This window comes from Haliotis rubra, unplaced genomic scaffold (genome assembly GCF_003918875.1).
Source record: "Haliotis rubra isolate DU_JTF1 unplaced genomic scaffold, ASM391887v1 Scf29, whole genome shotgun sequence".
NCBI classification, from domain to species: Eukaryota; Metazoa; Mollusca; class Gastropoda; order Lepetellida; family Haliotidae; genus Haliotis; species Haliotis rubra.
Window position 1 is genome coordinate 3156117 of NW_025766957.1, and position 26275 is coordinate 3182391.

A 26275-nucleotide genomic window follows, 5' to 3' on the forward strand; every position below is an offset into this window, starting at 1 on the left:
TGACAACTTATGATGCATTTACTTAAGAGGAAACCCTTTGTGGTAGTTTTAGAAGTCACAGGCTTTTGTAAATACATATTGTATACTGACAGCTTTACAAACATGTAATCATGTGTTATTAATTTCTGTTTGAAGGATTTTGAACATATTTTCTGTACAAGTCTTTGTATGGAACTTGACAAATAAACATCCACACAATCTGGCTCTTCATAAGTCTTGTTTTCTCTATATATATTGGTAATGTATAACAAACAAACATGTTTGTCAAGCAAGCAATGTACAGCCATGTGGAGAAAGAAGAATATATATATATATATATATTCTTCTTTATATATATATTCTTCTTTCTCCACATGGCTGTACATTGCTTGCTTGACAATGATGTCAGCATAAACACTGCAGTATAGCAGTAATTGTAATAAAGAAGTTGTATATCCAAAGAATTATCTCCCTTGATTATGAAAACATTCTGCAAATCATCTCATGGTTTTTTAGCTGTATGAGAAGGACATTGTTTATATTTTTAATTTCATTTTCAGTGTTTTCATCTTTTACCCCCCAAAAATAATATTTAATTGACATCATGAATCACTAAACATAGAGTTTGAGATGGTTTACAAAGTGCTGTGTGAATAGTGTACATAATACATGCAGAGACTGCCACATTGCCCCAGCCTAATCCTCCTTAATGTATGACTGTTGATTTTAATATTGGTAAAGCTACTCTTTTCTTTCCCTTTTCTTCATGGGCAGTGGAGTAGACTTATTGACTGTTTTTACATTTCCACATGCAGAGGGGAAGCCTAGTGGTTAAGGCATTCACTCGTCACATCAAAGCCCCGGGTTCGATTCCCCACATGGGTACAATGTGTGAAGCCCATTTCTGGTGTCCCCTGCTGTGATATTGCTGGATTATTGCAAAACGTGGCATACAACTAAACTCACTCACTCACTCCACATGCAGACATTGAATAAGGCCCAACATATGGCAGCAATACAATCATATTGATGTGTATAGTAGTTCTGGCACACCCTCACTGCCACATTTCCAAAATCAGAACTTATGATTACGAAAACATTCTGTAAATTGCAATAGAAGAACTAGAGGCAAACCTGCTATAATTTCAATGTAAGCATGTTTGTTCACAAACAAGATTTAAGGAGGATGTTGCGTCTCCATAGAATTATCTCCCTTTGGTAAAAATCTTAAGGAGGATGTTGTGTCTCCATAGAATTATCTCCCTCGTTCATCACATCACCTTCTAAATGCCATTTAAAGACGCAACTCCTATCAAAGGTGTATTGCCAGTCATCACCAGACCAGAGTACGGGATATAGGATCCGCTTGTCAATTAACTATATATTCCATGGCGCAAGAACTTAATATTATAATCCATGAACATTACCTGAATACCAATCATGCATCCTTCTCAAGTTGATTGTAGATATAATAGGAATGCAAGTAGAGTTTTAACAAGTTTATTTGTAAAAATGCTGCTCAATGAGTGCTGAGACATGAGTATTTTATATCTCCCCATGAGGCAGTGCCCTGAGCGCAGCGTCATACCATGTACAAATCAAGAAATAACAAGTTGTCCAACAAATAGTTTTCAGTTAAGCATTAAAGCAGTGCTATATATACTAGCAGCTAAGCAACTAACTAGGTTTACTGGGATTATGGGTGCTCATAGATGCTCATAGATGAGACAGGAGGAGACAGGAACGTGGGAAGTTTGAAATAATACTCACACTTATCAAAATATATATCAAAGCAGTAACGACAGTTATTTAGAAATTCCAAGAAAGAAAGTGAGTATTAGCTAGAGTATTATCTGGTATTAGCTAGAGTATTATCTAGCTGTTTGGAAATTTTTCTCATGCAAGGGTATGAGTAGTGCTGGATATTGGAACAACAACAGCTAAACTAAAACATGAACTGGAGAGATACATAGTGAAAAGAATAAAGACTTGAAAGTATAGACATGAGGCTGTTAAAACATGGCAGGCAGGATCTAGCCGGTCATGGCCAGATGGGTCTGGTTAGATCCAGTGGAGGCGGTTGAAGGTGTTTAGCTATCTAGTGTTGGAGCTTTTACTCCCAGATAAGTGACTTGGAAACCGCCTTCATTAGCCTGAAACATATACAAGTCAGTACTGTTAGCAAATAAGCGCAAGCAAATGGACATGATAAAAAGAAGAAATGAGAAACAAAGACACCAGTTTTCCTTTTCTTTCCATTTTGTGTTTTAATCGTCGCAGAGGTATCGCTCAATTTGTCCACAGTACATCACTTCAAAGCCATTGGCATTTGCCTGTAAATTGAAAAAAGAAAAGGTCACATTAAGTGTTATGATTTGATATTTGTCTAGAAACTACTGGTTGTTTCCTGAGGGTGTGAAGAGGGAGGTTATAACTAAGTGTTCGGATATAGTTTGTTTCCAAGAGGATTCTGGGGTCTGAAAGGATACTGTGAAAGGGACATTTTTCTAGGGGTATTCTACTGGAAATATAGGTGCAAGTTTAACAGGTCTTTATGGGATGGAAAGACTGCTTAAGGTATCTGGGTATAAATCTGAATATAAATATGTGGATGGAAGGACTATTTTAGGGTTACTAGTATTTATGTTACAGTATGTTTTAGGGTTACCACTATATTTGTGAGATAAGTAGTAGGTTTACTATTACCTGTTCTAGAGTAAGTTTTAGGGACATAGCCACGGTGTGCTAAAGTATGTTTTAAGGACAACAGAACAGGAACAGGTCAACCAGCATATTCATAATTACTAGATTATTATTCATTCAGAAGCATTTTCAGGAATGGTAAATATTATAAGGAGTCTTATTTTGGGGTAACTGAAGGAGTGCTGATGACAGTGCAGGTTCCTGGATACAATTTCTGTTACCATGACAACATGGATGGGTGTTAAAAAAATTAATTGTGCTGTGGTCCATTGCAAATGTTACCATCTACACAAGGTTGTTGTCAGTCATTTCATAGTGTAATAGTGGTGCATCAGTTACTACAATATAGGGTATTGTTAGTAGATTTATGTACCGATACAGAAGTTTACAACAGTTCAGATGCAATATACAACTGAGCATTATGGGAATGAATCTCATTAAAATCCGAATAATTTTAATACTATTTTGATGTGGTAAACTAAATATATTTTTTCACTAAAACAATACTCTTCTGTTTTATCTGTATTCTGCAGATGTGATATGTGTTTGTTCAAACTTGCCTCTGTTCACCCAGCAGAAAATGGGTCATGTGACTAATAACCTAGCACCTCACTGGCAGGTTGGTATCCGGGGTAATAATAGTCAGATTGTTAGCGCTATGAGCATCCACCTAGTGAATGGAGTTAATGCATTATAAATACACTTATTATTCATCTTTTATGTACACCTGGGAAAAAGCCAAGAACGATCCCATGTTTTTATCATATTTCTCCAATTAACATCCGCCTTTGGAAATATCAACAAGTGACACTAGTCCAAGAGATTGTCCTAAATGGCTGCTAGGCAACTTGTGGCCATGGAAACATGTCATTAGATAATCAGAATTAGTTTCTGCATGTCAGTGAGTATGTCACTATTTAGACAAAACAAATATTTTCTGTCATGGTGTTAATATAGGATGCATTTTTTAAAAATGGTTCTAAATGGGCATTTTGTTTGAAATATATAGCAAGAATCCTTTTTAGCAGGGTGTCGTGTGGTTACGATCAGCAGACAATGGCTGTAGGACACACTAATGCTATCCTGTATCAATGAGCTTTCAATTATTCCCCTGCAAAAGTCAAACAAGAGAGATGATTCTATACTGCTTGCTGCTAAAGCCAGCTGAAACACTAGAAACTGGTCTTAAAATTCTCTTTATCTTTTCTGCATTTATTCTTTCTTTTTTTTTACTGTTTGAAAATCAATCAATTAAATTAACAATTTAAATTAATTCAAATTGTTTATATATTTTTATGGACTATGTTCCTGGCACAGAAAAAGCTTGAAAATATGATTGAAACTGTTGAAAGAAGAAAAGATTGTTGCAACAAACAATACAGGCGTAGCACTTCATGAACACCGGGTGTCATCACAGATTTTCAGTGATCCACAGCTATTTTACCCTATTCAGCAAAAGGAATCTGTTTCTCAAGCTAATCCAGACTGGGAGATCATTTGCACTGAGGTTCAATAATAAACTGAAGTAGGTCCATGTTTCTGTGGTGGTTGAGGATTCACCATTAGTTCAATAGCTTTCATAAATGTTGCCTCATTTGTAGATAAATAATGGAACTCGGTTTTTATTTTAAATAATTACACTTTCTGATGAAGCTGAAAGAATGTATGTCTCCAAACCAAATCAAGCCTCTGAGAATGTCAAATGGTTGGTTCCTTGTGCAGGTTCATCTACAAAGATTGAATTCTTCTTGTTTGACTGCAACCCTACACTGACTAAAACTGATTTCTATGTTTGAAGTGGTTTGTGGTTGGGGTGTAGTTTAGATCATACTGGAAGTACTTAGATGTTTGAAGTTTAGGATTGTCAGCAAGGGCTGTCAGGAAACAGGTTGTCAGGCTAGGCTGGTTCCCTGAAAACTCGAATGAAACTTATTTTAATATTGTGTCGTTTTAGTTTGGTTTTAGTTTTCAAACATTTGAAGCCACGATACCACAGGTTCACAACTTACTGACAACATCGAGAGGTGGTAAACTGACCATCTAGAATAACAATTATACAGGGTTTGGTTGCGCCCAAATCAAGTCACACAACATCAAAGATGGCTGATTCAAAATGCTCATGGGTTTATCATACATTTATGCAAAGAATACACTAAACTGCAAGGCTTGATGAAAGTGCTAGTTCACCCACACAGTTGGTTGGGTACATATTTTGACTGAATGGATAAGTTGTATGACACTGGAAACAGGTGAGTTGAAATGGGAATTTGGGAATGAAGCCAGAGGAATTAGTGCAAGGGAGGAAGGAATTCACTCATAACAATAACATCGTCAGTTGTAACAATATAACAAATTGCATGAGCATAACTTGAAAAATAGCAGTTTAAACTTAGCATAGCATTCTGGTTATGTAAAATACAACAGAAATGCATTCAGAATCTTTTGAAAAATCGAAAAATATTACTTCATACTGTGTAATGTATGAATAACATTTCATTGCACAACATTCACTGTAATGCACAATAGTGGTTATTTAATCATGTGTATATAGACAGGTCTTATGGAGAAATCAGAATGAACATGTCACTGAAAATAACACTGAGTTATCAAAAGACAAAATATAAATAACAAATCAACTTATTAGATAGAAACCCAAAATAGCGTTTCCAGTCGGGTTAATTAATTATAGCAAACAGAACCAATCACCAAAGGTTACTGTACAGCTAGTCTGTCTCACAGTCACTGAACCACATTATTTTCCCCACTGCCAAGCCCTCTCTGCAATGCTAAAGCCCTAAATGAAGCATGTCTAGATTTCCTCAGGTTCTGAATCTCTCGTCTCCCTGGGGCTTCTTTTCAATTTAAATGGGTTTATTTGTTACAATCAAAATTATATATATTCAGTAGACTCAGCTAAATAGTATATCACTCATGTCAGAGCGTGTCAACTTCATGCATGTGGAAAGCCGGTGACACAGGTCTTAGACGTTTGCAACTTTGGTTGAACCCAAGAGCCTGGCTATGTTGCTGACAAACCATAATCGAGACGAGCCTGGATTCGAACCCAGAATCATTGGTTTCTGGCGGGTGCCTAAGAAGCCTGGGCATGGCAGAAAGGTAATATTGAGGATTAGATATCATACGGGACTGTAGCTGTGGCCTGTGATTGGTTCGTGAATATAACTTAATATCCCAGAAGCGTTCCAAATATTACTTAGTTTTTACTCCGGCTGCCATTGCTTGAAAACATGACAAAGCTGAAAATCTGATGTTGTAGCCTACCTTCATGCCGAGACTGTGGAGGGTGTTGATGACGTTTACAAAGGGGCCCTTCCTGCCCTCCCACAGATCCACCGACTGCACAAGAGACTCCTTCTTCATGCCATAGGCCATGCAGCCATTGTTGAAGTTCTCGATGTTGCCGAAGGCAGCGAATGTGTTAGGTGCCTTCTTCTTGAAGCTAACTGGGGGCTGGCCTATGGAAGCCAGGAGCTTGTTGATGAGTCTGGGATGAATAACGGTTACAAAAAAATTAGATGTGGCTCATTTCCCAGTTTATCTTGAACTGCCTGTTTTGTCTCAACTATGTACAAGGCTATTCGGACAGACAATTTGCGCATACGACATTTGTCTGGTCTGCAAAGACGCAGTCCTAGAAATTTAAATAATAAGAGTCAGAATTTACACGTTAAGACCAAAACATGCACTGAAGTTTATTGAGACGTGTGTCTCAGTAATGAGGGATGCAGTGCACAATCCAAATGTAACTACTTTGTACTCTGTCATAAGTTTTCTTTTCCTCTGTATCAGAGACCATATACCGGTACATGGTCTCTGTTTGTCTAATATAATTTTATGTACCGTATCAACGTATCTCATTGGTTAAAGTAAACTGGATACATTAACTATGACCTTTTTCAACCTAATTCTTCAGTCTGAAAATAAGCGATTACTTTTCACTCGAAATTCTAATTTCCCACAGAACAGCAATAACACACAACACAGGTTCCCATATACATTTAAAATGAAGTCACAGTTGATTGCACAAAACCTGTTTCACAGTTAAATATCGTCCCAGGAACTGTATACTTATACCTGTGTAGATCTCTCAAGGAATCGGACAGATATGTATGGGGCAGGACAAAGGGACAGTTTACAGGAACTGATGACAGCATGGCTGCTATGGAAACACTCACTTGCAGAGAACAGAACCAGATTTGAGCCACTCGTGGAGGTCCCTTTGTTTGTTGCTTTTCTACAAGGAAAGGATGGGAATGGAGGATAGAGCACACACACACACGGTCTCAGACTGGTCACTGGAACTCTTAATAAAAACTACTAAAAACCACAAGGGCACCTGTGCTTGGCATTAGGTGTGGAAACTTGGGTAGAACACAGCCGTTACGACGTCGCAAAGCTGCACGCGTTCCCAAGTGTAGTACTGACGCGTGCGACTACGCGCAATGCGTTCACAAGAAAACTCTGACGGGTCGTAGATCCAAACGACCCGGGGCGGTTTTGGTCACATATAGTCACACAAGCTTCACTTTAAGTCGCTTAAAGTGAAACCCCATTATTCCGAACGCTACGTTCCTTGAGAAATACAATCAGTCCGGATAAATAATAAATACATGTAGTTATTTCCTTTGTTTATACGTGCATACGTTCCTCAAAACGATTTCGGATTATCAACTTGTTAATCCTTGTGATCCTTTTCCGTGCCCGAACTCTACATTTCAATGTGACCTGTATCCCCTTCCGCAAGAACTCAGAACTACCGAACGCAATGCTGTTTCAACACAATGCAGAATACAGATGGACCATACCCACTGCAAACATGGGGAGAATGACTAAAGACAGTGGTTTTGTTTCCCACCACATACTGCGGTGCACCGCTGACTATATTTTCACACGACACAGGCACACGTTGGGTCTGTGGGTTTAACCATAGCTCATGCTCTTCTTATATGAATCAGCCGTCTCACTTGTACAAGAACACAGGTTTAAATAGGCAACCTTACCACTGACGCTCCTTCATCATCTCCAGAAAGAACAGCCTGGATCCACGTTCTGATGGCCTCTGGAGTTCCATCCTGCTCCAGCTGGTCGTAGCTCTGTAACAGAAGATCTGACAATGCAACAAGGGGTGACATCGACGCTCTGTAACAGGGGTGAGATAGTGTAACGAAGGGAAAGCATCGATGGTACCATCCAGCAGATTATAGCTATGTCACGGAGGGTGAGATAGCATCGATGGTACCATCCAGCTGATTATAGCTAAGTAACAGAGGGTAGGATAGCATCGATGGTACCATCCAGCTGATTATAGCTATGTAAAGGAGGGTGAGATAGCATCGATGGTACCATCCAGCTGATTATAGCTTTATAGCGAAGGGTTAGATAGCATCGAAGGTACCATCCAGCTGATTATAGCTAAGTAACGGAGGGAAAGATAGCATCGATGATACCATCCAGCTGATTATAACTAAGTATCGGAGGGTACGATAGCATCAATGGTACCATCCAGCAGATTATAGCTATATAGCAGAGGGTGAGATAGCATCGATGGTACCATCCAGCAGACTATAGCTATGTAACGGAGGGTGAGATAGCATCGATGTACCATCCAGCAGATTATAGCTATGAAACGGAGTGCGGGAAAATGGAAGGAGAATATAGCATCGATGGTACCATCCAGCAGATTATAGCTATATAGCAGAGGGTGAGATAGCATCGATGGTACCATCCAGCAGACTATAGCTATGTAACGGAGGGTGAGATAGCATCGATGTACCATCCAGCAGATTATAGCTATGAAACGGAGTGCGGGAAAATGGAAGGAGAATATAGCATCGATGGTACCACCCAGCAGATTATTGATATGAGACGGAGTGCAGAATAATGGAAGGAGAATATAGCATCGATGGTACCACCCAGCTGATTGTAGCTATGTAACGGAGTGCTGGATAATGGAAGGAGAATATAGTATCGATTGCATCACCCAGCTGATTGTAGCTATGTAACGGAGTGCGGGATAATGGAAGGAGAATATAGCATCGATGGTACCACCCAGCTGATTGTAGCTATGTAACCGAGTGCGGGATAATGGAAGGAGAATATAGCATCGATGGTACCACCAGGCAGATTATTGCTATGAAATGGAGTGCGGGATAATGGAAAGAGGGGATAGCATCGATGGTACCACCCAGCTGAATGTAGCTATGTAACGGAGTGCGGGATAATAGAAGGAGAATATAGCATCGATGGTACCACCCAGCTGATTATAGCTATGTAACGGAGTGCGGGATAATGCAAGGAGAATATAGCATCGATGGTACCACCCAGCAGATTATTGCTATGAAATGGAGTGCGGGATAATGGAAAGAGGGGATAGCATCGATGGTACCACCCAGCTGATTGTAGCTATGTTACGGAGTGCGGGATAATGGAAGGAGAATATAGCATCGATGGTACCACCCAGCTGATTGTAGCTATGTAACCGAGTGCGGAATAATGGAAGGAGAATATAGCTTCAATGGCATCACCCAGCAGATTATTGCTATGTAACAGAGTACGGGATAATGCAAAGAGAATATAGCATCGATGGTACCACCTAGCTGATTGTAGCTGTGTAACGGAGTGCTGGATAATGGAAGGAGAATATAGTATCGATGGTACCACCCAGCTGATTGTAGCTATGTAACGGAGTGCGGGATAATGGAAGGAGAATATAGTATCGATGGTACCACCCAGCTGATTGTAGCTATGTAACCGAGTGCGGGATAATGGAAGGAGAATATAGCATCGATGGCATCACCCAGCAGATTATTGCTATGAGATGGAGTGCGGGATAATGGAAGGAGAATATAGCATCGACGGTACCACCCAGCAGATTATTGCTATGTAACGGAGTGCGGGATAATGGAAGGAGAATATAGCATCGATGGTACCACCCAGCAGTTTATTGCTATGAAACGGAGTGCGGAATAATGGAAGGAGAATATAGCATTGATGGTACCACCCAGCAGATTATTACTATGAAACGGAGTGCGGGATAATGGAAGGAGAATATAGCATCGATGGTACCACCCAGCAGATTGTAGCTATGTAACGGAGTGCAGGATAATGGAAGGAGAATATAGCATCGATGGTACCACCCAGCTGTTTATTGCTATGAAACGGAGTGCAGAATAATGGAAGGAGAATATAGCATCGCTGGTACCACTGGTACCACCGGAGTCAATAATGCAGATCATTAGCATATGTACCACCCAGCAGATCATTGCTATGTTGGGGGATAATGGAAGGAGAATATAGCATCGATGGTACCACCCAGCTGTTTATTGCTATGAAACCCAGCAGAGTGCGGAATAATGGAAGGAGAATATAGCATTGATGGTACCACCCAGCAGATTATTACTATGTAACGGAGTGCGGATAATGGAAGGAGAATATAGCATCGATGGTACCACCCAGCAGATTATTGCTATGAATAATGGAAGGGGGAATAATGGAAGGAGAATATAGCATCGATGGTACCACCCAGCAGTTTATTGCTATGAAACGGAGTGCGGAATAATGGAAGGAGAATATAGCATCGATGGTACCACCCAGCAGATCATTGCTATGTAACGGAGTGCGGGATAATGGAAGGAGAATATAGCATCGATGGTACCACCCAGCTGTTTATTGCTATGAAACGGAGTGCGGAATAATGGAAGGAGAATATAGCATCGATGGTACCACCCAGCAGATTATTACTATGTAACGGAGTGCGGGATAATGGAAGGAGAATATAGCATCGATGGTACCACCCAGCAGATTATTACTATGTAACGGAGTGCGGGATAATGGAAGGAGAATATAGCATCGATGGTACCACCCAGCAGATTATTGCTATGAAACGGAGTGCGGATAATGGAAGGAGAATATAGCATCGATGGTACCACCCAGCAGATTATTGCTATGTAACGGAGTGCGGGATAATGGAAGGAGAATATAGCATCGATGGTAACACCCAGCAGATTATTGATATGAGACGGAGTGCGGGATAATGGAAGAAGAATAAAGCATCGATGGCATCACCCAGCAGTTTATTGATATGAAACAGAGTGCGGGATAATGGAAGGAGAATATAGCATCGATGGTACCACCCAGCAGATTGTAGCTATGTAACGGAGTGCAGGATAATGGAAGGAGAATATAGCATCGATGGTACCACCCAGCTGTTTATTGCTATGAAACGGAGTGCAGAATAATGGAAGGAGAATATAGCATCGCTGGTACCACACAGCAGATCATTGCTATGTAACGGAGTGCGGGATAATGGAAGGAGAATATAGCATAGATGGTACCACCCAGCTGTTTATTGCTATGAAACGGAGTGCGGAATAATGGAAGGAGAATAAAGCATTGATGGTACCACCCAGCAGATTATTACTATGTAACGGAGTGCGGGATAATGGAAGGAGAATATAGCATCAATGGTACCACCCAGCAGATTATTGCTATGAAACGGAGTGGGGAATAATGGAAGGAGAATATAGCATCGCTGGTACCACTCAGCAGTTTATTGCTATGAAACGGAGTGCGGAATAATGGAAGGAGAATATAGCATCGATGGTACCACCCAGCAGATCATTGCTATGTAACGGAGTGCGGGATAATGGAAGGAGAATATAGCATCGATGGTACCACCCAGCTGTTTATTGCTATGAAACGGAGTGCGGAATAATGGAAGGAGAATATAGCATTGATGGTACCACCCAGCAGATTATTACTATGTAACGGAGTGCGGGATAATGGAAGGAGAATATAGCATCGATGGTACCACCCAGCAGATTATTACTATGTAACGGAGTGCGGGATAATGGAAGGAGAATATAGCATCGATGGTACCACCCAGCAGATTATTGCTATGAAACGGAGTGCGGGATAATGGAAGGAGAATATAGCATCGATGGTACCACCCAGCAGATTATTGCTATGTAACGGAGTGCGGGATAATGGAAGGAGAATATAGCATCGATGGTAACACCCAGCAGATTATTGATATGAGACGGAGTGCGGGATAATGGAAGAAGAATAAAGCATCGATGGCATCACCCAGCAGATTATTGATATGAAACAGAGTGCGGGATAATGGAAGGAGAATATAGCATCGATGGTACCACCCAGCAGATTATTGCTATGTAACGGAGTGCGGGATAATGGAAGGAGAATATAGCATCGATGGTACCACCCAGCTGATTATTGCTATGTAACGGAGTGCGGGATAATGGAAGGAGAATATAGCATCGATGGTACCACCCAGCTGATTATTGCTATGTAACGGAGGCGCTATGTAATGGAAGGAGAATATAATGGATGGTACCACCCAGCTGATTATAGATATGTAACCACCCAATAATGGAAGGAAAATATAGCATCAATGGTACCACCCAGCAGATTATTGCTATGTAATGGAAGGAGAATATAGCATCAATGGTACCACCCAGCTCATTGTAGCTATGTAACCGAGTCGCGGGATAATGGAAGGAGAATAGCAGCATCGATGGTACCACCCAGCAGGAAGGAGAATATAGCATCGATGGTACCACCCAGCAGATCATTGCTATGAGTGCTTGGATAATGGAAGGAGAATATAGCATCGATGGTACCACCCAGCAGTTTATTGCTATGAAACGGAGTCTTGGAATAATGGAAGGAGAATATAGCATCGATGGTACCACCCAGCAGATTATTGCTATGTAACCCAGCAGAGCTGCTTGGGATAATGGAAGGAGAATATAGCATCGATGGTACCACCCAGCAGATTATTGCTATGAAACAGAGTGCGGGATAATGGAAGGAGAATATAGCATCGATGGTATCACCCAGCAGATTATTGATATGAAACAGAGTGCGGGATAATGGAAGGAGAATATAGCATCGATGGTACCACTAAGCAGATTATTGCTATGTAACGGAGTGCGGGATAATGGAAGGAGAATATAGCATCGATGGTACCACCCAGCTGATTGTAGCTATGTAACGGAGTGCGGGATAATGGAAGGAGAATATAGCATCGATGGTACCACCCAGCTGATTATTGCTATGTAACGGAGCGGGATAATGGAAGGAGAACATATAGCATCGATGGTACCACCCAGCTGATTATAGCTATGTAACCGAGTGCGGAATAATGGAAGGAAAATATAGCATCAATGGTACCACCCAGCAGATTATTGCTATGTAACGGAGTGCGGGATAATGGAAGGAGAATATAGCATCAATGGCATCACCCAGCTCATTGTAGCTATGTAACCGAGTGCGGGATAATGGAAGGAGGAATAAAGCATCGATGGCACCACCCAGCAGATTATTGCTATGAAACCGGAGTGCTTGGAATAATGGAAGGAGAATATAGCATCGATGGTACCACCCAGCAGATTATTGCTATGAAGCGGAGTGCGGAATAATGGAAGGAGAATATAGCATCGATGGTACCACCCAGCAGTTTATTGCTATGAAACGGAGTGCGGAATAATGGAAGGAGAATATAGCATCGATGGTACCACCAAGCAGATCATTGCTATGTAACGGAGTGCGGGATAATGGAAGGAGAATATAGCATCGATGGTACCACCCAGCTGTTTATTGCTATGAAACGGAGTCTTGGAATAATGGAAGGAGAATATAGCATCGATGGTACCACCCAGCAGATTATTGCTATGTAACAGAGTCCACCCAGCGGGATAATGGAAGGAGAATATAGCATCGATGGTACCACCCAGCAGATTATTGCTATGTAAACGGAGCGCGGATAATGGAAGGAGAATATAGCATCGATGGTACCACCCAGCTGATTGTAGCTATGTAACGGAGTGCGGGATAATGGAAGGAGAATATAGCATCGATGGTACCACCCAGCAGATTATTGCTATGTAACGGAGTGCGGATAATGGAAGGAGAATATAGCATCGATGGTACCACCCAGCAGATTATTGATATGAGGTACACCCAGAGGCAGCTATGAAGCGGTCTTGATAATGGAAGGAGAATATAGCATCGATGGTACCACCCAGCAGATTATTGCTATGTAACAGAGTGCAGGATAATGGAAGGAGAATATAGCATCGATGGTACCACCCAGCAGATTATTGCTATGTAGCGGAGTCGCGGAATAATGGAAGGAGAATATAGCATCGATGGTACCACCCAGCAGATTATTGCTATGTAACGGAGTCTTGGGATAATGGAAGGAGAATATAGCATCGATGGTACCACCCAGCTGATTATTGCTATGAAGACGGAGTGCGGGATAATGGAAGGAGAATATATAGCATCGATGGTACCACCCAGCTGATTATAGCTATGAAACAGAGTCTTGAGGATAATGGAAGGAGAATATAGCATCGATGGTACCACCAAGCAGATATTGCTATGAAGGAAAATAATGGAAGGAGAATATAGCATCGATGGTACCACCCAGCAGATTATTGCTATGTAACGGAGCGGGATAATGGAAGGAGAATATAGCATCGATGGTACCACCCAGCTGATTATTGCTATGTAACGCGGTGCATAATGGAAGGAGAATATAGCATCGATGGTACCACCCAGCTGATTATAGCTATGTAACGAGTGCTGAATAATGGAAGGAGAATATAGCATCGATGGTACCACCCAGCAGATTATTGCTATGTAACGGAGGGATAATGGAAGGAGAATATAGCATCGATGGTACCACCCAGCTGATTATTGCTATGTAACGGAGTGCGGGATAATGGAAGGAGAATATAGCATCGATGGTACCACCCAGCTGATTATTAATGTAACCGAGTGCGGAATAATGGAAGGAGAATATAGCATCGATGGTACCACCCAGCAGATTATTGCTATGTAACGGAGTGGATAATGGATAATGGAAGGAGAATATAGCATGCGGTATATGGAAGGAGAACATATAGCATCGATGGTACCCCAGCTGATTATTGCTATGTAGCGGTCTGCGGAATAATGGAAGGAGAATATAGCATCGATGGTACCACCCAGCTGATTATTGCTATGTAGCGGAGTCGCGGGAATAATGGAAGGAGAATATAGCATCGATGGTACCACCCAGCTGATTGTTGCTATGTAACGGAGTGGGATAATGGAAGGAGAATATAGCATCGATGGTACCACCCAGCTGATTATAGCTATGAAACGGAGTGCGGGATAATGGAAGGAGAATATAGCATCGATGGTACCACCCAGCTGATTATTGCTATGTAACGGAGTGCGGGATAATGGAAGGAGAATATAGCATCGATGGTACCACCCAGCAGATTATTGCTATGTAACGGAGTGCGGGATAATGGAAGGAGAATATAGCATCGATGGTACCACCCAGCTGATTATTGCTATGTAACGGAGTGCGGGATAATGGAAGGAGAATATAGCATCGATGGTACCACCCAGCTGATTATTGCTATGTAACGGAGTGCGGATAATGGAAGGAGAATATAGCATCGATGGTACCACCCAGCTGATTGTAGCTATGTAACGGAGTGCGGGATAATGGAAGGAGAATATAGCATCGATGGTACCACCCAGCTGATTATTGCTATGTAACGGAGTGGCGGATAATGGAAGGAGAATATAGCATCGATGGTACCACCCAGCTGATTATTGCTATGTAACGGAGTGCGGGATAATGGGACGAGAATATAGCATCGATGGTACCACCCAGCTGATTGTTGCTATGTAACGGAGTGCGGAATAATGGAAGGAGAATATAGCATCGATGGTACCACCCAGCAGATTATTGCTATGTAACGGAGTGCGGGGGACGAGAATAATGGAAGGAGACCACCCAGCAGATAGCTATCGATGGTACCACCCAGCTGATAACGGAGTGCGGGATAATGGGACTATAGCATGTAACGGAGTGCGTAACGGATAATGGAAGGAGAATATAGCATCGATGGTACCACCCAGCAGATTATTGCTATGTAACGGAGTGCGGGATAATGGAAGGAGAATATAGCATCGATGGTACCACCCAGCAGATTGTAGCTATGTAACGGAGTGCGGGATAATGGAAGAAGAATATATAGTATCGATGGTACCACCCAGCTGATTGTAGCTATGTAACCGAGTGCGGGATAATGGAAGGAGAATATAGTATCGATGGTACCACCCAGCAGATTATTGCTATGTAACGGAGTGCGGAATAATGGAAGGAGAACATATAGTATCGATGGTACCACCCAGCAGATTATTGCTATGTAACGGAGTGCGGGATAATGGAAGGAGAATATAGCATCGATGGCATCACCCAGCTTATTGTAGCTATGTAACGGAGTGCGGGATAATGGAAGGAGAATATAGCATCGATGGTACCACCCAGCAGATTATTGCTATGGAACGGAAGGTGAGATAGTGTAAAGAAGGGATGGCATCAAGGGTACCATTCAGTTGAATATATCTATGACAAGGAGGGTGAGAAGATGTAAAGAAGGCATATCGTCCACGGTTTACCATTCAGCTGATTATAGCTATGAAACGAGAGTGCGAGAAATTTGCAAGGAAGTAATGCCGCCGATGGTACAATTAAAGTGGTTGTTGATCTGAAATCCTAAAGTGCTATACAATGGATAAGGAACTGAGATGTACTCACGGTTTCCATCTTCTGTTCGATCTGGTATCCAATACCGGACTTCTTGGCTCTGCTAGCGTCAGACATGGTGGCTGGTTAATGGGGAACTTGCTCAACTGCAACATTTCCACAACACTTATATATCAGAACGTGGCTTGGTGAGTAAATCATTATTTGTGTCAATGTGTACACAATGTTTTTGGTTTGGTTTGGTTTACTGTTTTTACGCCGCACTCAGCAATATTCCAGCTATGTGGCGGCGGTCTGTAAATAATCGAATCTAGACTCGACAGTCCAATGATCAGCGGCATGAGCATCGTTCTAAGCAGCTGGGATACAATGACATGTGTCAACCAAGTTAGCGAGCCTGACCACCCGGTCCCGTTAGTCGCCTCTTACGATAAGCAAGGGTTACTGAAGACCAATTCTAACCCGGATCTTCACGGGTCGTACATAATGTATCAATCCTTGACAGTTAAAACGCTTTGTATTTTTTGCATGGAATGAATATGTTACATTGAACAGATCGAGCACGAATGTAATTGCAGAGACAAAAGGAACTTTCACTAACAAATGAGTTTAACGTTCCAATAATGTCACGGCGTATCTTTGAATCGAAGTTAATGAGTACCTAGGCTAACATCTCGTCTCTGAAATTATCATATTGTCTACAAAACACAGTTCCTATATAAGTGGTAATCTAGACTTGCGACAGTCTACTCTTGCTTAGACTGTATTGGGCAAGCTTTTTTCAGGGTCTGCATGACAGACTCTAGTACCAACAGGTCCCGTCGAACGTCGAGCTCAAGGTCAATACTTATTTGGCCCATTTAAAGGTTCAGTAATTAGTGTATAGTGAGCTGGAAGGTGATGCATGACTTCGGTAGAGAATATTGTGACTTGGTAGAACATTTTCGTCAAACTCTTTGTAGGTCTTCATAGGAACGTCACCTTCCCTCGCAGGCTAATCACCACATGACATGTTTATAGTGACAATGCATAGAGAACCTATAACATTAACCTGTGAAATATAAAGGTTTATGTGAAAAGGGGGTCAGTAAGGCCGCTTGGTGATTACATTGCTCGTTGTCTTGTAATGTAGAAACACGGTATCCTAATGGACACTATGTATTTGATAAGACTAGAAGGTACCCCACTGAAATGTTGTTCGTCGCTGACCAATGTTTACCTATCGAATTTACAGTCAAGTTTAAAAAAACACAAATTGAAAAGCTAGAATGTTGTTCAAAGTGGCAAAACTGTAAATTATTCAGTAGTTTCCTAATTTACCTATCATGTTTCACCAAACCTCAAGACACAGTTTAGTCAGACTAAATGTATGTTTGTGTCCAAATCGGTATTCCATCATTTTGATCCCATGGTTATAGAATTTACAATCAACTTAAAAAATTAACAATATTTTGTACAGATGCAAGGAAATTTGCTGAATAACGCTGCTGGCGTCTTTAATCGCCCTCTGTCACTAAAAAACAGTCTACGCAAGCCAACCAACGAGCGAGGGCATGAGCATTACCCTAAACAAGTGTACTAAAAAGGATAACGTACGTGGTATCTATATCAACCTTTGTCAAATGTAACATTTGTTGTAAAATGTCCAATCACTTTGTATAAAAATGTACACCTTTTTCAGGTGTACACTTTAACCGCATAATTGTCATTATTTATGTTACTCATGTGAGCATTTCCCCGTGCCCTTGGTTTGTTTGGTTATTTGTCTGTTATCACTGCAGTCAGCAATTTTCCAGCTAAATGACGGCGGGCTATCACTTAGCATCAATCTAAGCCATTGGGTACTACCCGTGAAGGTCCGGGGTAGAATTGATCTTCAGCAACCCATGCTTGTCGTAAGAGGCGACTAACGGGATCGGGTGGTCAGGCTCGCTGACTTGGTTGACACATGTCATCGGTTCCCAGTTGCGCAGATCGATGCTCATGCTGTTGATCACAGACCGCCGCCATATAGCTGGAATATTGCTGAGCGCGGCGTAAAACTAAACTCACTCACTCATTGGATACGATGACATGCAGCAAACATGTCAGCGAACCTGACCACAAGATCCCGTTAGCTGCCCCATAACAAGCTTTGGTTGCTGAAGATATTTGAATATCAATTAAGATATGTATAAAATATTCATGATAATAATCTCGCATATATAACAACAGGTTTATGCAATCATAAGCTCAGAAGGCAAACTGAAATCAGAAGTAATAAACCACGTAGGCTGAGGCAGGTCATGTTTCCTGAACAGGAAGTGACTAATGAGAAACGGAACTTTCCAAAAGAAAGAAAGTATTTCTATGAAAATCGGAAAAGTACAAAAGTATGTGTATCCCTCTCCGCAGAGCTGCCCTGTTTACAGCCAGTCCCATCTCAGTCTTTTACACAGCAGGTAATTTTTATCATATTGTACATTTTTAAATAAATACAAACTCTTTGTAATTCGACTCGGTTTTTCTTACACCAGATAGACCCAAGATTTGTTTGATTATACATGTACATGTACCCAATGTACCCAATTTTTGTTATGTATACATGTACAGTTACACAACTCTGCGTTTTGTTCATCTCGGTGTTGGATGAGCTCTGGAATGTCTGCGACCATACCTTTTTGACCCTCCGACTGTTTTATAACTAAACACCTTTCCAGAAAGGGACAATTCTTCAGGTTGCTCTTGCCAAGACAAGTTTACGTTCTGCGCGCAAGCAATTGATGCTGGGTGCAGTAACTGAACCACTTGGCCCTACCAGAACCTACGACATCCTGAATAGATCACGTTCGGTCTTGTTTTAACTTAACAATTTTTAGCATTTCCTTATATAAATTAATTTGTAATATCAAAGTTAGATGTAAGTAAATAAACTGTATTTATAACAAACATACATGCAGAGACCATATAATATTTATTATATGGCCTCTGATACATGCGACGAACTCACTGAACTTTCCGACCATTTGGTGTATATTTGGGTTGAAATGCATTTAACGGTTAACTCGAAATAAAATAAAGATTCCTAATAACCGTACACACACGTTCGTAACAACCGTGGGGCGGTGGGGTAGCCTAATGGTTAAAGCGTTGGCTCGTCACGCCGAAGACCCGGGTTCGAATCCCCACATGGGTACAATGTGTGAAGCCCATTTCTGGTGTCCCCTGCCGTGATGTTGCTGGAATATTCCTAACAGCTGCGTAAAACCAAACTCAGTCAGTCAGTCGTAACAACCTTACACGCGCGCGGAAGAGGGAATTGTATGGATGTCCGCCTCTGTAATTTGAAGGACCAGTAAAATGAGGAACATGACGTTTCGAAGGATATTTCGAAGGAAGCATATGTAAAACAACAGAAAGGATAAGAAAACAAAGGTGGACACATAACAGTGGAATTCGGTAGTTAATGACAATGGACCAATAGATGCCAAGCGGGAGTCAAGGCGCAAATGGTACTGATAGGTAATTATAGGTCTTTGGTCTTCTCACAATTCTGATGTGACCCGGCAGTGATGGCAAAATTAACATGTGAAAATGTACGATTGATGGAAGAAAAGATTGCACACTGGAATAGCTAGTCAATGTAAACAATCTGTGCGTGTCTACTAGCACTGTGGGTCTTAGCTTGAGGAATGTCTGGTAGATAACGCCGCGCAGAGAATGCGCTTGGAAGTGGGAAGGTGTAAATTTAGACCTTCGTGGGGGCGATATACTCGCATGGTTCTTCCTGGTCACGTGGCATATTACTTCCCTCTCCCTCGTGCCTGTTTGCTGTTGATGCCGTCTGAATGTGAACATGTGTGCCCAAATTGAGGAACTAAATTTGGAGTCATGACCCCTTGTACCTTTGACCTCTTAATGAGAATGCACGTGCGGTATCACCTCACGGATGTACCTCATGCGTTGGCAAAAGTCAGCATGACATGTCGGTGAGTGACGAGTTTTTACTGCACTAGTTTTTTCGCATTTGCACTCGCTGCATCCGACATATAATGATGGGCGAGAGAGTGATTCGGGTTTTACACCGCATTTAGCAATGTTCTAGCAATATCACGGCGGGGGACACCAGAAATGGGCTTCACTCTTTGTACCAAAATTGAGATACGAACCCGAACCTTCAGCGTGGCGAGCGAACGCTTTAACCAATGGGTTACCCTACCACCCAGATTATAACAATGAAAATCCTCATCTGAACGAACTTCGTAGTCAGTGGTGCCACGCTGGAAGATATTTGTTTCAAAATGTCGTTACTTTCCTTCTAATAATTAAAGTTTTAAACTATGCATATAATTGCTTTTAAATGGTGTTTCATTAGCAGCAATCAACGCATCACATCCCGATCCCGATGCTCATGATGTCAATCACTGGATAGTCTGGTCTGATAATAACCCTTCGATAAAATGTGTACAATACATTGTGCGCAGATGAAGTAATACGCCTGGATTGGATTTCATTAATAACATGTACCTCTGCTGGAATCGTCACCCACCATGATAACCCGACACAAGTGAACTGGGCCGCCGCCGTGGTCAAGTGGGTGGAGCCGATGGTCGGTGATGCGATCCATGGTTGAGTTATACCAAAGGACTGTGTTACGTTTTACGCCGCTTTTAGCAATATTCCAGCAATATCATGGCGGGGGACACCGGAAATGGGCTTCACACATTGTACCCAGTTGGCGAATCGAACCCGGGTCCTCGGCGTGACGATCGAACGCTTTAACCACTAGGTTACTCCCCCTCCCTCATACCAAAGGAACAACAAGTATGTTTCTTGTTACACAGCCTGCGCTCGCAATCACGAGGATAAAACAAGGAGCGGTCGGCAAGGAGTCAGTAAACTGTGTCTGAGCAGGATTAGACGAACGCTTGGTCCCTGGATACATACAATTTTGATTGAAACAAATAATTCCATTTAAACTGAAAAGGAGCCAAAGTGAGATGGGAGCTTCAGAACGTGAAAATTATGAAACCTGGACTCGCTTCATTTAGGGCTTTTCCATTGCAATAAGGGCTAGGTGGATGGCAAAATAATGCGGTTCAGTGACTATGAGACAGAGTAGAGTGGGTGTCCATGTTAAACTGCAGCGTGGTATCCCAGTGGCGTTAGCCCCCACTAGTACAAGCAGTCACGTGTAAATGCATGTCAGCATGAACGTGTAATCATATTGAACACGACGTTAAAACCAGTCATTCCACCTCACCAATCATAGTCTGTCTCACAGTCACTGAACCACATTTCTGTATTTCTGCTCTTGGTTTTATTATTCCAGTAACAATCCATGCCAACGGTTTTCATGGAAACTCAACAAGGTTTAAGTCTTCTAAGCTTACATCCGCACGAACCCGTCAAAAACAGGGTTAGAATTGGTCTTCAACAACCCATGCTTGTAGAGGCGACTAAGAGGATCGGGTGGCCCGGCTCGCTGACTTGGTTGACACATGTCATCGTATCCCCATCATAGATCGATGCTCATGATGTCAATCATTGGTTTGTCTGGTCCAGACTCGATTATTTACAGACCGCCTCCATATAGCTGGAATATTGCTGAGAGTAGCGTTACACAACAAACAAATACACAAACAAAAGATCTGAACATATGGTCTATGTGATATATAATGGCATTAAATTTGTGCCGTACTGTATTACAAATATACAAGGTAGAGTACAATAGAAACATGATAATTATATCTGCTTATGGACGTAAACCACAAACTATGTCCAACATACGGCATTTACGATTTAACAATTTGCGATTTATTACTTAGGGTTTGGAATTTGCATTCTTGAGTTTTCTAAAATAATATCCCTCCCAAACATATTACTGGCGCCCTGCCTTGAATGATTTTACCGAAATATCAAATATTTTAACAGTAGATAAACATTCCATTTTTTCATGAACATTCCTTAAAGTTCCTTCCTTTCTTTCCCAACCCTCCAGATACGCTTTCCATGTTATGTCCCTCCATCATTCTCCGCAATATCCACCATTCCATCAAACAGAAACAGACACTTCATTTCAGTGCATCACATTTCTGTTCTAACATCCTGAGTGCTTGTCAAGAAGATAGGACTGGAGGTTATTTAATTACCCAAGCCTAATCACTGTGACGTCATAGACATAGAATTAAAGAAGGACCAGAGACAAGATGTTTCAAGCGTTCTCCTGTTATTTTGAGATACCACAACCCTGTTTTTTATGTTCTCCATGGCAACCAGTGTAAGCATAACCCGACAGTTTATGTTTCTTCAGATGCATCTAAATTTGGAAGCACTTAACAGATGTGTTAGTTCACATGTCAGCTTGTACACAGACAAGTGGCAATGCTGTTGGAAAGTTGCAGATTTGGTATTTGGTTTACAAATTTCTTTTCTTAATTAATTCTCCCTTCAGGTGAAGAAGCCATCGCTGTGTCATTGTCAAGACTGTCGTTGGCATCAGATCAAAAACTTTACCATCGACGTCTTTCAGACGTGGAATGTTTTTGTTCGTCTTTGAAAATTTACGAGTGAGAATGACGTTGATGCTGTTGTGGTTACCGGCGTAAGCGAATGTTGTTTTACACCGCAGTAAGCCATATTCCGGCAGTATCACGAGTCTTGAAATATATCCGTCAAACGAACCAGTAACAGAGAGAGAACCAGAGAGTGTTCCGGGCCCAGTGTATACAACTGATCCTCATTTTAGTGTCTTTCGGACAAGCACTTTGTACTGGGTACCTGTTCTGACCCGAACGTCCAGGGGATTCTTACATTGGAACTTCTTCGTCGAATAGTATTATTCTTTATTTTACCACATCCATAATCTGATTATAGTTATTGTACTGAAGTGGTCATATTCAATATGTTACAATGATCATCTAAATATACCCATGGTAGAGTGTCGATTTTACATTATGCTATGATACAAGAATATATATGAAATATACTAAATGAATCTCATTCAATGGGATCATTGTAGATACCTTTAATAAAAGACTGTATGTACTGTGCTTGCTGGGTAAGTTTAATTTTACGCCGCTTTTCATCCAGCAGTATCACGGCGGCAGATACCAGAAATGGGCTTCACACATTATTCCGATGTTGGGAATCAAACCCGTGTCTTCAGCGTGACGAGCGAACGCCTGAACCACATATCTTCCCCATCACCCCTGTGCTTGCTGAACTTCAGAACGTCTTAAAACGCGTTAATCAAAGTCATTTGAAATATCGTATTTGTCGCTTGCAAAACAAATATTGTGGAGGTGTGGGGAATTTAGAACGATGATGTAATTACTTTCGGGAAAGTTTCTGTAAGTCAAGGAGTCCGAATTAAAAAGGTTCCTTGTACGCAAGCTAAAGGACATGCCGTCCTCTGACCTTGGTACTAGCAACGACATCTCCAAGGTCACACGGCTGTCAACGGAACTGATAATAAAACCATCCTACAAACCCAAACCATCAAAGACGCACCTTTCATACCAGACAATGTTAGTTTTTATCACACGTCGAGGCGGCCTTAAACATCAGTAAGTCCAAAATAGCAAATTCATCGCAGCAAATATCACCATGGAAATATGTTACTGCAAGTATACAACTGTCATAAGTTTCGGAGGCATAATTATAGCAACAGGCGCTGTATGGTGCGAGGTTTTCCTAATACATCGGGAATGCCGGAGACATTGTTGTCGAATCAGCAAGCGTCAATTGATGCTCTGCCAGACGCCATCTTGGGGACTGTTTCAAACGTATATCAGTCGCTGTGCGATCACTTCTCAATGTTCAGACATCATGTCAAATGAGGAAATGTCACATTTTCAAACAAGATTGCCTGGTATGGTGTCAACATGTAAAGATGTTTCTCAGTTTTCATTCAGACCTTCTAATCGAAATAAAACTGATTAAATTGTAATGAGACGGACCCCAGCAGTTGGTGCATTGACTTCCGTCAACAATACGTCTACAATTCGCAATTCTCTTTATTTGGTCCGACTGTTTATCTTGTCTGAAAGCTCAATACGTGGTTATTATGATTCTGAAGAAATAAATATGAAATAGCAAAATAAAATATTTTAAATTATCCAACGCTTTTTGATTTGTTGTTTCCAGGAGAAAAAATATTGTTTTGATTGATGAACAATAACAATGGCGAGAAGATGCACGGCGAACAATTTTGATGAAACAAGTAAAAATTGCAGTAACTTAGGTGGTCTCATTAGTGAGTACTAAATAAAACCCCAAACACTAAGTAGATTCCGAAATACCGCATGTGAGATATTCTATATCAATTTGGGAGGTGTATTTTCCAACTTATTTACCCCGCTCACAAAAAACGTCCTAATTAATAGCCCGTCTTATTCAATAGTTGAACGGCATTGGATGGAGCACACGCGCCTGATAACACAACAGCAGGTTTTTCAAGTAATGCAAATATGTCAAACAGCAGAATCCTGTAAACAAAATGGCCTTGAAACCATCTTCTGCTAAATCTGCTGATCAAATACAGTTTGGGTATTCTTCAAAAGGCATCTTCAGTGAGAATCTACAGTAGACCTTTCCAGTCCCATCATAATACAATAAAAACGAGCTATGACGCGGGTATATGATACAGCAATACATTATTATAGGACGAGGAATGTGACCAATTTATATTTCTATGCCATAAGTAGATTATTCAATAGCAGACGTTTCTTCTTATCAGATATTATAACATAAGTACTTACAGTTGTTGATCTGGTCTTGGTAAGTGTACACCACACAGGGCAGTGAAGGGAGCGATAGTCTCGTTTTCTCTCGGAGTTGCAGAATTAATTGTAGAAGCGAGAGTTTGGGGGGCTTCTCCTTTTATAGATATGGCCTGGAAACGCGAGACAGACGCGCGTGTTTGGTTGAAGCAGCGGAACTTGCTACACAGCACACCCCTCCCAGACACGAGTGATTCAGGGAATCGTTATCTATTTTATCTTGTCTTGGACTGTGGTGATTGCTATAGATTAATGGTGATTTTTACTAATTTCGGATAATTTCAACATTCTTGCATCAGAGGTAACCTGCTTGAAATTTGGACAAGATTATGTATCAACTGTACTACAGCTAAACAGAAGTACTATGAGACTACTACAATACGCGTCTTGTGTAATACGATGCTTACTTATGGTCTCTATTCAGGTCTCTATTCATTAGATATAACGTGTGTAGTAAGTAGAAACTTGTAGCAAGACACTTCCTTTCACAACTGTAATGTAAGTACAGGGAGTTACAGGAGCGGTGTATGATGTAAGATGCACTAGTTCGAGGTCTGTTTACGTATAGTCAGGTGAAATAAAGGATAACATCTAACTACAAATGTTCCTTTAAGGATGGTAACATTGCATATATTGATCGATGATGAAATAACAAACGTTAATTTATAGTGAGTGAGTAAGTTGGGTTTTACAACGCTTTTAGCAATATTCCAGCAAATGGGCTTCACAAATTGTACCCATGTTGTTATAGTTAACAGTGAAAAGACTGTGTAACCTCGTTATTCCGGAAACCCTGTTTAAACGACCATTCGAACGTCTTAGATACAAACAAAACATTAATCTGTCGGGCATCTTTCGTTTCGTTTCTTTCATATTGGACAATTTCCCTAAGAACGACTTCGTCCGGGTCAACGAGGAAACTTTATCAAAAACCTTTGGCTACCCGTATAATTTCAACTTGAATAAAGTTTTGAAGTTTCTATAAGCCATCATACATGCACGACGTCACCTGTACCTGTGTTTGGAAATGTTAATAACACTAAAGCTCGTGATAGGTTTGCAATTCGAAAAATGCAGTTTGTTTTTACATGTGCTCTTAGCAATAAATATATTGTTTGGAAAAATACCTCCAAGTTAGGAACAGCTTTAACGTTGTACTGCTATGTTAAAAGACAACCAGCCTGTTGGAGGTCGTCAGAGAAATCGGTGTAGGCGAAAACAGGATTCAGCGTAGAAG

General features: G+C 41.2%; 1 protein-coding gene across 2 annotated transcripts; it reads right to left on the reverse strand.

Annotated features, from left to right (window-relative positions):
• Nucleotides 1-1465: 1465 nt before the first annotated feature.
• On the reverse strand, nt 1466-25149 carry LOC124281848 (transgelin-2-like). 2 transcript variants are annotated; one of them, XM_046717852.1, is made up of 6 exons: nt 25018-25148; nt 16328-16422; nt 7704-7796; nt 6879-6937; nt 5965-6187; nt 1466-2132 (listed from the first exon to the last, which is right to left on the reverse strand). In XM_046717852.1, exons 2-6 carry the CDS (start codon nt 16391-16393, stop codon nt 2070-2072), a joined length of 504 nt encoding a protein of 167 aa, XP_046573808.1. In that variant the 5' UTR covers nt 16394-16422; nt 25018-25148; the 3' UTR covers nt 1466-2069. The 2 variants fall into 2 exon arrangements, with proteins under 2 accessions (XP_046573808.1, XP_046573807.1); XM_046717851.1 differs by lacking the exon at nt 1466-2132 and adding an exon at nt 2238-2312 and having other exon boundaries at nt 25018-25149.
• Between the last annotated feature and the right edge of the window lie 1126 nt (nt 25150-26275).